This window comes from Sander vitreus, chromosome 19 (genome assembly GCF_031162955.1).
Source record: "Sander vitreus isolate 19-12246 chromosome 19, sanVit1, whole genome shotgun sequence".
Taxonomy (NCBI): domain Eukaryota; kingdom Metazoa; phylum Chordata; class Actinopteri; order Perciformes; family Percidae; genus Sander; species Sander vitreus.
The window spans coordinates 3,642,778-3,656,274 of record NC_135873.1 but is presented as its reverse complement, the minus strand read 5'-3'; the positions used below and the strand labels follow the sequence as shown (position 1 = coordinate 3,656,274).

The 13,497-nt window shown below is 38.0% G+C and overlaps 1 protein-coding gene across 2 annotated transcripts; it reads left to right on the top strand.

Annotated features, from left to right (window-relative positions):
• Positions 1-202: 202 nt before the first annotated feature.
• On the top strand, positions 203-11,109 carry LOC144534366 (ras-related protein Rab-38). Of its 2 annotated transcripts, XM_078276266.1 has the most exons (5): positions 203-521; positions 713-1,024; positions 5,652-5,782; positions 7,766-7,909; positions 9,521-11,109. In XM_078276266.1, the coding sequence occupies exons 2-5, from the start codon at positions 832-834 to the stop codon at positions 9,737-9,739; spliced, it is 687 nt and encodes a 228-aa protein (XP_078132392.1). In that variant the 5' UTR covers positions 203-521; positions 713-831; the 3' UTR covers positions 9,740-11,109. The 2 variants fall into 2 exon arrangements, with proteins under 2 accessions (XP_078132392.1, XP_078132391.1); XM_078276265.1 differs by having other exon boundaries at positions 203-1,024.
• Positions 11,110-13,497: the final 2,388 nt, after the last annotated feature.

The window sequence follows — 13,497 nt, the reverse complement described above, 5'->3', positions numbered from 1 at the left end:
GGAACTGGACGAGCTGCAAGGTGGGACGTGTAGTTTTTACACATGCAGCACTGAACCTTGTTCACACACACGCGCACACACACACACACACACACACACACACACACACACACACACACACACACACACACACACACACACACACGCACACACAGACAGAGAGACAGTATGGGGGCGTGGTCGACCGCTCCAGCACAAACCGCTGACAGTTTCTTCTCTGGCAGCGGATCAGATCAAACACCAGTAGGAGGACATTGTGCACACAGACCGCAGGCTAAACAGATAACAACTCTAAAGTTGGTCTTATTTGCATTGGACACGACAGCGTTACATCCAGCTAGATTTTATTCTTTTTTACTTGCTTTACTGTTAGACACTTTTGCACGTTTTGCACGTAGCTGACGGAGACAAAATGTCCCATGAATACTCGCAGGGAGAGTAGGCTGACGATGATAATACGACAGCCTGAACTACAATACTTTAACAGACTATTCCTGGTACTGTATCCGCAGGACTCAAGTGTGAGTTTTTAGCGACTCTAAGAGTCAAATGTTTACTTTTTACATGACATTTATGGAAATTAGATCTTATATTATGGCTACATAGTGTGCGCATTTTATGGTTTTATTTCACTAAAATCTGCTTAAAGAGTTATTTATAGAGCATTTGTAATTCAAGTGTCAAATATTACAAGTATAACTCGGTTTTTCAGCCTTTGTACATGACTTCAAACCGACGGTCACTGGCTAAAACCCTCCTTTTCATGCGGAACCCATAATTGGAGACCTCACCGTGCCATCCACTTAACGCGCGCCCTCGACCGGAGCAGTAATGCAGCACGAGCGCCTGCTCAAAGTCTTGGTCATAGGCGATCTCGGAGTCGGTAAAACGTCCATCATAAAGCGCTACGTGCACCAGGTCTTCTCCCAGCATTACCGCGCCACCATCGGAGTGGACTTTGCCCTCAAGGTGCTCCACTGGGACCAGAGGACGGTGGTGCGGCTACAGCTGTGGGACATCGCCGGTGGGTAAAAGTGTGGCTGAAAATGAGCTGTTATACCCAGATTGTGTGTGATATAAGCAGAAAAAAACACCTGTATTTGAAGAATAGTTTATATTCACACTTCATTTGCACAGTCAAATACGACTTCACTTGCTCACTTGACTGTTTAAGGGTCACAAAATAATGTTAAAACTAGCCCACAGCAGGTACGTGCACAGCCATTTTGGGAGACAGGGGCTCAAGTGAAAAAAGGGCACTTTTTATAATTATAAAAAGAAAAAAAAGGTTCTGACTTCCCTGCCAATTTATTTTAATTGGAACTCAACAAGGGCTAATCTCCCGACTGGATATTTTTTATTTTTCATTCAATAAATACATTTATTTTGCATTATATACAATACAATACACTTTACATTTTGCGCAAACAGGAATACATTTATTCATTTATATAAAAGAAAAGAAAAAAGAAGCTCCCCAGAAAAAGGGTACTTTCTCTTGAGGAAGGGCAGGTGCTCAAGCCTCCTTTGATGTGTGCACATACCTGGTCCACAGACGTGTTAGGTTAAGTTTTTAGAAAATAGTATTAAGGTTAAGGCGACCTAAGTCAACAGAATCAGACATCATAGCCTGTAATTTATTCATAAGTTGTTCTAAAAACATACACAGTTCTTTATTTTGTCCTAAGTGTTCATGTTTCCTGCACTCTTCATACTACTTTCTATAGTATAAACAAAACTCATGTGGGGTGCTCAAACATAACATCAAGTACATTTTGTGAGATAATAATCATGTAAGACATACTTGTATATAGGTTAAGCGCGATTACTTTTGTTTTTGATTAACCGATTATTAATCATTTGGTCTATAAAATGTCAAAATAAATGTGGAAATCTTTAAAATGTCTTTAAACCCCATAGATAGTCAGTTTATAATATGTGACAAAGAAAAGCAGTACATCCTCACATTTATGAGGCTGGAACTAGAGAATGGCATTTTACTGTACTCTCTTTACTCTCTCTTTTTGTTTAAAAAAATGATTAATCAATTATCAAAAAAGTGGCTGGGGTTTATTTTTGTCGATGGATTCCTCTTTATAGGTTCAGCTGTTTAAAAGTGATATCAAGGGCTTTCATATTTTAAGATGATAAGATATGGTTTGCCATAATGTTAATCAACATGCACAGTTTGTGGATTTTGTCAGACTCGTACATATTCTATTTTTTCATGACATACATGTCAAAACACATATTTCACACTCAGCACGAGGGAAATCAGTATGAAACTATATAGTAAGCCTAATTTAAAAATATATTGTATCTTCTATTTGGGCTTTAACACAGCAAATTAATGGCACTTTTAAGATCTAATAGGTTGATGTTCTATTAATATAATTAGAGAGATCTTAAATTTGAATTTTGATTACTGAAATGTAATTACTTTAAATGAAAGGTTTCATGACTCATACATGCATTGCAGATATTTTTACCCTGATCTTTAGCTAATTGGCAAATTGGCACTTGACTGAACTTCTACTTGTCACCTGTAGTTAATCAAGTATCAACATTGGACTTTCCAAGTAAAATGCAACCAAGAAGCAAATACACATTACAGTAATCTGGATTTTCTCACACACTGGCTGCATCTTGCTGACTTCATCCAACGATGATGTTGCATGATATGAGAAGTGACCGCCTAGAAAATGTGGTTAACTTCTGTTTCTGCAGATGAAATGTTGAGTTTACCCTCTATATTCCATTGCCTACCAGACTAGGTAAAAGGAATGCTTGTTGTATTCTGCTTATAAAACGCATCATCTCTCCCTAATTGCATGTAAGTCAATGTTCTCTTTCCTCGTCTCTCAGCTGTCACACACTTTACATTACATTGCATTCATTAAGCTGATGCTTTTATCAAAAGCAACGTACAAGACGTGCATTCAACCATGAAGATGCCACCTATAGCAAGAAAAAAAACACATACAATTATTCAAATAAGCAAAACTGCCTCAAGTGCTACAACTGAGCGTATGGGAGTTGAATGATATGATCACTGATAAGAGCCGTCATTTACATGAACGGACTTCAGACTAGTAACTGGCTTCACACTGGAGTCACTGCATGGGAGGCTGTTATACTGGGTCTAATGTTATAATTGCATTACTGTTTTGTGTCAGTGAGTGGTTGTTAATCTGAATGAAGTGAAGTCTCGGCTTAGTTGTTTATTAGCTGACCCTTACAACAGTTGCAAGTTTTTTTGCATCGTAACAATTGCAATATTCTTTTTACTACAGGTGTAAAGATAAAATTAGTTAAGTACATTTTTATACCATCAACACAAAAACGTCAATGAAAGTCAAGTTGGGACGTCTTTTTTACCAACCTGGAAGTTAGCTTCACTCATTGTTAAAGGTGTATATTTCCTATGAAAGTTTTGTCTTGGAAGACAATTAGCCTGTAAACACTTAAAGCACAGACTGCATATTCATAATAAGAATAAGATAATCTCCACAAATATACACAATTTTAACTGTATTTGAACCACACACACTCTCAACTACAGGAAAATTACAAAAACAGATAAGTGTGAAGCTTCAAAATTCACAGTGGAGATATTTAAAAGAGGTGCACTACATTTTCTTGCCGATAGTTGGATGAGAAGATTGATACCGTTTTCATATTTGTACAGTAAGCTACAGCCAGGAGACAGTTAGCTTAGCTTAGCATAAAAAGTGTAAGCAGGACCAAACCATGCCCCATGAAGTGCGCTGGGCTTTGAAGCAAATTGAACATAGTGACCAAACAACGGAATTACAACTTCTGTGTCTGTCACGTGATGCCCTTTAGCCCAAAATGACTTTTTCCAATAGACTTACATGGCAAAAGAGACATCTGTAAATCAGTGGATACATTTTTTTTGGGCATCACAACCCTCGTGAAATGACTCATTTCACCATCAGAATTTTATCCATATTGTCTGATAACATTTGGAAAGTCTAGAAGAGCCACATGAATAAATCATTTAATCCCCATTCAAGTAGCGGAGAGCTAAACCGTAAGTAGCCAGCTCGCCCAGTGGACGTCTCTAGTGCGCCTGCTCTATGGAAGCAGCACCGATCATCCGGGTAATTTTATACATGGTTTTGGCTCCATGAAGACTTCACTGAGAAACTCTCAGAGGAAGGAACTGGGCTCCGCTAGCTAGCTAGCTCATGCTGAGCTAGGCTAACTGTGTCAGAGTGCTTTGTAGCTTCAAATTTACTGGACAGACATGAGGGATATCAATCTACTCAGCTAACTCTCAGCAAGAAAGCAAATAAAAGTATTTCCCAAAAGTAGTCCTTTAGCGTGATTGTTAGGAAAAAAATGTATTGTGCTAAATTGTCACTATGTAAGTTTTTTACTCACTACAATCTAATTTTGTATATATGTGTGTGTGTGTGTGTGTGTGTGTGTGTGTGTGTGCGTGTGTTGTGTGTGAAAAACCCAAAATCGAAGTTAAAGGCAACACCCAGGTTGATACCATCATGAGCACCATCAAACAGGAAGCTAGCAAAACCACATTTGAAAAAGTGATACCATTCTTATAATGCAGACAATTCTGATACAGACAAATATTTTGGCGTTGTGAAGTTCTGTTCTAGTGCTGATACTAGAAAGATGTAGAAACTGTAGAAAACCTTACATATTTTATACTGACGCTTAGCTAATAAAATATAGCAAAGGTTTTGATGCAAGAAGTTTGAGTTTTTGACATTAAAACACCACCTTTTATGAACTGGTTTTCGGGCTAAGCTAATGTCTGTAGGAGGGTTATGGAGTTACAAAATCAAAAACTTGATCACTGTTGGACAGAAGCTGTGACTGTTATCACTGACCAGATAGTGTTAAGAAAGAGTCTCACGCTTTCTCTTGGTGAGTGAAAGATACCTTCTGCTGTTAGGAGACGGCTGTATGTGTGTGTTCAGTGTTTTGGCCTGTAAGACAGAGGGTGTTTTTTGTATCAGCTGTTGTCTTACTGCGTAGGTCATGTGCAGTGTGTGTGTATCAGATGCTTACTTGCTGATTCACGACTATATTAGGATCATGTGGAGGAAGTTAGCGTCCAGGATAAAGACTTATTCATACATTCAGTTATACACAAGTGGTCACACACGTACTTGCATGCAACAAAAGATGCATCTTTCTGCATGCACATACATGGTTTAACAACATTTTATTTTAATCCGTCAATTAATCAATTAGTTGATTGACATAAAATCAACTATTTTCATAATCAAAATGATAGTTTAAGTGATTTGTTTTCAAGCAAAAATGCCAGACTGAGGCTTGTTCCAGCTTCTCAAATGCAGCAAATTAATCAATAATCAAAGTTAGTTGCTGCCGTAAATTGTCTTTAGATAATGAGGTATTTAGATAAGAGATAAAGAGTCATGTCTCAAAGAATTACAACAATGTTTATTTCAATTTGAAATAAAACTCTTAATCATCTCACTTTTAATTTAGAAGACGTCTCCTTTGTCTGTATTTTAAGTTGGTCTGTAATCAAGTTAAGCTTAGAGCTAAGAAAAGTAGGTATCTCATAAAGTTTACAAAAACAACACAGACCGTGGAAACAGTATTTATTCTGTAATCTTCTTCTTCTTTAAAAGGGCAGGAACGCTATGGCAACATGACCCGTGTATACTACAGAGAGGCAGTAGGAGCCCTCGTCGTCTTCGACATGACCAGACTGTCCACATTTCAGGCCGTGCTCAAGTGGAAAGGAGACCTGGACTCAAAGGTAAATATGATTATATGAGAGGAGGTGGAGGATTGAAGGGATGAAGGAAGGTAGGAGGAAATTAAGTGAAGGGGAGAGGCAGGGAATGAGGTAGAAAGAGACTTTGTGAAGGATCTTATTTAGTTGTCTTGTAGCAGCATCTTCCCTCTTCTTGTCTTGTCTACTTCTGCTTCAGTCATGACTCGCCGCATTACCCAGGAAGTCTTTTTATAACCTTGACAGAGTGAGCATGACACTGGAACAGAGTAAAGTAAGCTTGTGTTGGATATTTTTTCACTCACAGTATTTCTTACAGTTGTGTTTTTCTTATGCAACCTCTATTTCAAATGGTAAAAGATTGATTGAAGTTAAAAAGTGTAAAAGTCACTTCACTTCAGCTTGCAGTAGCTATAGAAAATGCAGCAGAAGACACACACTATGTAAATACATGTGTACTGTAGAAATAAACATGAACATAAAAAAGAAAGCAGCACACCACAGACCATGAATGAAGCAGGAGACCAAATTGCAACAATGTTAACAGTCGAGACTCACAGAGACCAAAACTAATGGTGCATTCAGGTGCTTTTCATTAACTTGTTCATCTCCAGAAAGCTGCCTTCAAATGACCAACAAAGTCTAAAGATGTTTTCTGAAAGCTGGGTTTATAATACGACTCAATAAGTTTTGTTTAAAAATATGATAAACAACTAGCAAATTATGATGTCCGTGGTGGCAGAAGTACTCTTAAGTAAAAGTAGTAATACCACACTATAAAAATACTCTGTTGAAAGAAAAAGTCCTGCATACAAAATCTTACTTAAGTAAAAGTTAGCTATTATCATCAAAATACACCTAAAGTACAAAAAGTAAAAGAACCTATGATGCATAATTACAATAATTAGGGGTGTCACAATTGTCATTTTAAATTGAAAATCAATCGAAATTAGCTTTTTTTTGAATTTTCAAAATCAGAAGCAGGAATTCTTGCAGTGTTTTTTTCACTGTCCACCCCCACCTACTTGCTCAGGTCCGTAAAACAACAACAGAAACAGCGTAGCTTACCAGCATGTAGCATGCAGCTAAAGACACAGGGTAACATTAGCTTACCGGTACCCTGCAGCTTGACATTTACAGACGCTATGGCCACTGCCGGATTAGGAGATGAGAAGCAACAGAAGTGGAAAATCCTTCTGCTTCCCCAAAATCGTGTGGCCGTGAGTGAGTTATGTAAACAAACAACAAAGGTAAAGCATGTGGGCTCTGACGGGACTCCATGTTGCATTCATGTGCACCTTGTTAAACTAATTGTGCATTCAATTGAACCTCGTAAACTCTGTGTGACTAAAACTATTGTTGCAAAGTACCCTTCTGCCATCTAGCGCCTCTTACTGTGGCATTGCCATCCCTTTTGAAAAAGAAAAGTGTAAATCACTAATTGAATCGAATCGTGACATCCATAATAATAATACATCATAGCTTATTAGCTGATTGTATTTTATATTAATAATCTGAAACTGCAAAGTAACTAAAGCAAATAAAATGTAGTGGAGTAGACGTATAAAATATCATAAAAATAGAAATAATCAAGTATAATTTTGAGTACTTTACTTAAGTATTTGAGTAAATGTACTTTGTTACTTTCTAACCACTTTCTACTTATGACCACTTTCTACTTGTCTTCACTGGAGGGCTGTAGCTCAGGTGGTAGAGCGGTCATCTACCGATTGGAAGGTTGGTGGTTCAATCCCTGTCCCTGCAGTTCCATGTCAAAGTGTCCTTTGGCAAGAGTTGCTCCCAATGCACTCTTGGAGTGTGAATGTTTATCTGAGGAGCAGGTGTTTGTATGGCAGCCTCAGCCACCAGTGTGTGTGAATAGCAAATGGTACTGTACTATGTAAAAGCACTTAGAGTAGTTGTTAAGACTAGAAAAGCTATATAAATTCAGTCCATTTACTGATGGTTAATATATTTGAGTAAGAGAGTGACTGTCACTTCCATTAGGTCGCCCTTAGCAATGGGACACCAGTTCCAGCCGTTCTATTGGGCAACAAGTGTGACCAGCGGAGTTTGTGCCCCAAGCTGCCCAAACTGGAGAACTTCTCCAGAGAGTACGGATTTGTCGGCTGGTACGAAACCTCTGCCAAGGTAAGACATGATTGTCTTATATCCTGCAAATATTGTTTTAACCTGTGATCTGTCTCTGTCTCCCTCTCACTCTTGTCTTGTCTTTTCTCTCTGTAAACAAACGTCACTGCATATTTTGTCAGTGTATTGCTTACAGTATTAGCTTTCTGTGTCACACTCCACCACACTTCTTTTCTCTTGCTATTTTTTGCTATTACACCAGTTTTTTTTTCTCTCCCTTATTTTCATGTCAACTCTGCATCTGTCAGTGCATCTTCCTCTTGTCCACTAGTCAACAGTTTATGTAAAAAGAAAACAACAAAAGTCACAAAATGTAAAACTTCTTTTGTCTGCTACAGTCACCAACAGCAAGATTTTTCTTCACACAGAAAACATTTCAGAATTAAAGCCAAAACTTGCCCCCTTGCAGTAACACGTTTATCTGCTGCAGCTAAAATTAGCAACACTAAACTGCATATTCATTTTTAACCGAGAACCTAGAAGAGAAGTAAAAAAAAAAGGTTTTGTGGACAAGCAACTTCTTGTGCTGCATCTGTTTTATTTGATTGATTAGATCATAGTTATCTACTTATTCAATGACTTGATATTTGAAGATGCAAGTTAGAAGCTTTTTACAGGGCACAATGAAGAACATTTTTAGCCTTGATCTCTTTTCTCTGCTTCCATTTGTCCGATACAGATAATCTGCAAACTGCCAAAAAACGGCACGATAATTGTCCAGGGCCAATAATCGGTCTTTGTTCAGTTGGTGTTTTTCTCACCGGAAACAGAGCTTTTTTTTAAAAATTTTTTTTTAAAGGTCACTTTTTGGGCTTTTCCACCTTTAACAGGACAGCTAGGTGAGAAAGGGGAGAGAGAGAGAGAGAAGACATGGAGGAAATCATCACAGGTCAGATTCCAACTCTGGACCTCTGCATCGAGGCATAAACCTCTCTACCTGCTCTACCCACTGAGCCAACCCGGCCACAACAGCGCTTTCTCCAGAAATCTGTGAACTTTTGGCTGTGCATTTTATTGTGGACGAGGAACACAGAACTGAACTTTTAAAAATGTTGCTGCACAGTTTCGATTTTTTCTAACCCAAAATGGAAGACAAAAAAGAGATTAAAACATTTCCCATTGTTTAGGCTTTTTAGTATTGACAGAAATTGTCACTACCCGATGTGAGTTGAGTGCAGCTGTGAGTTGCGCATGCATCACTTTGTGACAAGTAGCTTACAAGAACCTGCTAACGAGAGACTTCTGTAAAATAAAAATGGACCTACATAACAGAGTTCGTTCACCAAACACAACAAAGGCTGTCACTTGAATGCTGTTTTGAGCTAACGTTAGCAATCAAACAATCATAGATAGCTAAAACATTTTTGAAATGATTTCCATCTTCTGTTATTGTTTGTAATGAGAAAAAGTTTATTATTTTATGGATTTCACAAATTTCAGTATGACACGTTATGCCGTAAACCGTTTAAATCTGAGCATGCGCAACTCACATCTGCACTCGACTCACATTGGGTAGTGACAGAAATCTTTATAAAAAATATCATTTTTTAAATCTAGCTTGCTCAGTACATCATCCTTCTCTAACCTTTCACCGCTGTCCTCTCTCTTCAGGACAACACCAACATTGATGCAGCCATCACGTGCTTGGTGAAGAGCATCATGGCTGTGGAGGATGAGAGAGCCTCGCGTGACGCCACCACCGCCGGCAGAAGCGAACCGGAAGGCAGCGTTCTGGTTCTGCCTCGCTTCGACTACAACACAAAGGAGAAGGGACTCAGTGGGTGTTCAGGATGCCCCTCGCTTAAATCCAGAGACAGGGAAAACGACTGAAGGAGGGAGGGGTGGACGGGTCTAACCCAGCAGACTGGAAAGAGATTACTTTGTTAAAGGATTAATATGTTGTAACTTAAAGATGCCTCCCCTTCCTGCCTCGCTTTTATCCTCACGAATGCCTTTCTTCAGAGATGTTAGAGAACACAGTTTAAGAGTTTGGTTTTTTTTTCTGAAAAATCCATAATATAATTAAGTAAGTATTGTATTTGGTAGAACAGAAATTGAGTCAAAAATGTGTTCACCATTGAAGAAATCTCTTCTCGAAAGAAAAGTAATACTGAAATGTTTTATGGATTTGATCATCTGAAAACCAGGTTTTTATAAAGATATTGAAATATTTTGTTTACAGCACAGCAACATTTTTAGGCTTGAGTCGGATGAATTTTACAAGAACTTTTTGTTTTTTAGCATGTTGAAAGTCAATTCCTTATATAACCATTTTATTTGTGTATTTTATAAGTTCACATGAATCTGTCACACGTCTTTTCTATTTCCTGTCAGAACATTTCAAAGGTCTTTTTTTGTGCTTTGATGCTTTTGTACAAAAGACGTGCTTTTTTTATCGGGCTTTGAAAGCAAGAAAACAGCATATGTTTAAATTTAAAAAGCCAAGAAAACCTGTTCTATCCACAACTGTTTTTAAAATATGTCTAATGTTTTGCCTCTCTCTGTCTGTCTCTCACAGTGCTATGTAAGCAGCTGCTTTAGTGATTCTAGATGTATTGATATTTTATATGAGAAGTGATAAGTGAGCTAAATGCAGTTTAACTGTCACAACACATGTAAGCTTCCTGAGGCAAAAGTGTTGAGTTCTTTTGCATGTTTACACTACTGTTTGAGTTCAGTTACAGATAATCATCTGAGGACTTAAAGGCAGCCTGTGGAGGTTTTTCTTCTTTTATGGAGCAATGTTTTATTGAGTTGCTTCCCATTTTGTTTGCATCTCAAGCCCCACTAGCATGTGAACAAGGAGGTATACTGTATGTACACATTGCTGCTGACAACGGAGGGTGGCACTTAAAATGTGTTGTGCATGCAAGCCACGCTATTCCATTGTTAGTTTAAAAAAGCATTGCAATGTGCCAATGAAACGCAGAAGACTAGTCGATGTAAACATTGCTATTTTTAAAGTAAATATTGGATTTGTGTTTTATGAAAAATGAATTGCATTGTTTGTCAGGCCTCAATGGTTTTCACAATGTCTTTTGTGCCCTGAAAACAACTGTATTTGTCCACTTTTAAAGGTACCCTGTGGTACTCCACAAAATGAAAAATGGTGATGTTAGCAGCCATTTCTTTTAGTTATGTTGCTTTGTCTCCGTCTAGTGCTCAGTGGTGTGTTCTCACTAAACTATACTTTGAGATAACCTCTCGTGTGAAGTCTTATTTTTCTGTTGGCGTTTGAGACTTGACTTAGTTTTCACCATAGACTGTATAGAAGGATGTACAAAAGTAAAACCAAAATATCCCTAATACGGACACTGCCATCTTGTCATTTTGCAGCCAGAGTCTGCATAGCAGTGATCAGGGGGATGGAGCCGCGGTATCAAAGTCCCGCCCATACAACCACCCGACCAATCGCGAGTCAAGCAAAGCTGTCAATCAAGATGTTTAACCTTTGTGGTATCTGACGATTTACACTTTGACTTAAGATTTGGTATAAGGAGATGCATGAACTTTGCCCCACTTGTATTGAAAACATCTGGAAACTGTTAACATGAACAGAGGGCCCCCGAAGACAGAAGAGTCCTGTTTTTGGGGTTATGCCAGATAAAAGTCATTGATTGGTCAGTTCCCTACTCCAATCATATACTTACACATATCACGCCTTATGTTATTACAATGTACAGGATATATACTGGATTCACACAAAGAAAAGGCAGAGCGACAAATTTTGAAGATTGGGTCGGTCGTCTCTCCAGATGTCCATGGAGTCTGTAAATTGATGCTGGAAACTCTGATATAATAAACCTTTTTATAATCAAGAACAGTGTCAACGAAGTTCCTTCTCCACACATCGGCAATGCAGTGCTGCAACTAAATATACAACACCTTGTTTTTATAGCAAATAATGATAATAAATCAAATAACACATAAAACCAAACGTATCAGAACAATGAACACTTAAACACACCTCAGCATGATCAGAGCTAGCTAAAATTACCTTAACCATCTTTGAAAAAAAAATATTTGACGTGTACTTAAATCTTTTTGTTTGGCCCATGTCCAGTCTGCTAATATGGAACAAGGAAGGGGCGGGGTTTATGACCTACACCAGGGGGCGTTAGAGAGGTTTTGGCTTCACCTTTGAAGAGCCGTCCATCTTTATATACAGTCTATGGTTTTTACATATAACAGAATGTCTTTTCTTGGACATAAGTAGGGGGGGGCGCCAAGGAAAAAAGGTTGGGAACCACTGCTCTAGAGATTGAAATGTCTGTCTATTGGTCAACTATTGTTGGACATAAATTCATACTGTCGTGCCCAGATAGCCCACTGACTTTGGTGATCCCTTAACTTTTCATCTAGCGCCATCATCAGGTCAAAATCTTATTATTTTTTTTCAGTTTATGACCAAATACCTGCAAAACCAATAACCCATTATACCAGCCCATTGTTTTTATCACTAATTAGCAAATGTTAGCATGCTAACACGCTAAACTAAGATAGTGAAAAGATGTTAAAAATACCTGCATGACAGCATTGTGAGCATGTTAGCATGTTTCACAGTGGCATTATTTTGAAACCGTGCAGTACTGTATTGTTATTCATTTACTGTTATTATGTTATATTGTCATGATAGATTATCAAAACAGTGACGCGATTACAAGTCATCACTAGAAGTTCCTTCTCTTTCACATGCATAATTTGATTTTCAGTTAATGTATTCTGGGTATTGAGACGGACGAGCTTTATTTAGTTTTCGCTGGAACACAGTTTTCAAGTGAAATATTATCTCATTCTGTCATTGTTCAATCGCCTCTAGAATATGAATCATTCAATCAGCTTCATTATGTTTTTACTCTTTTAGCTCACCATCTCTGTTCTCTGATTGTGTTTGCCAGCTCTTACATCTGTATTGCTCTGTGGATAAAAGCTTGAAAACTAACCCTAATTATATATGTAAGATTGTCAAAAGTGTTTCTGTCTATGTAGGTTCAGCGCAGTTCTGAACTTGCTGTTCTGCCTGATGTAATGCACTATAATTTTGCACCCACTCATGTGAATATATTCCCATTCACTGTGCCAGAATATGCATTATACTCACTATTTCAGGGAAAAGTGTTAATTTTTTGCCTTATGCAACATGCATTCACAGTCCAACCTCAGGCTGAAAAGGTTCACTTTAAGTGTGCTGTAAATGCTTTGCAGGAAAGTAATGGAAGTTGGGAGAAAGGACCACTGATGAAATTACTTAAGTTTGTCATGAAAACTATATCATCCACATCCCCACTAGACCTCTCATTATAGTATTTAAATTCAGCACTGACAAGATGACCCTCCTGGGGTGTGCAATTATTTTACAACAAATTGCACAACAATTTTTTTTATATCTCAAACCTTTCATCTCCTTCATGAAAGACAGTGTATCTTTAATCAGCACACAAAAATGTAAATTCCAGCAAATAGAGGTATTGCAGAGTTTTCTCTGTCAAATACCACTGATAAGTTTAATATTTTTAGTCATGCTAGCATTGGTCTCGACAACTATAGCGCAATTTGGATTTGGTATAGACACTCATGTTTCCCTCAGG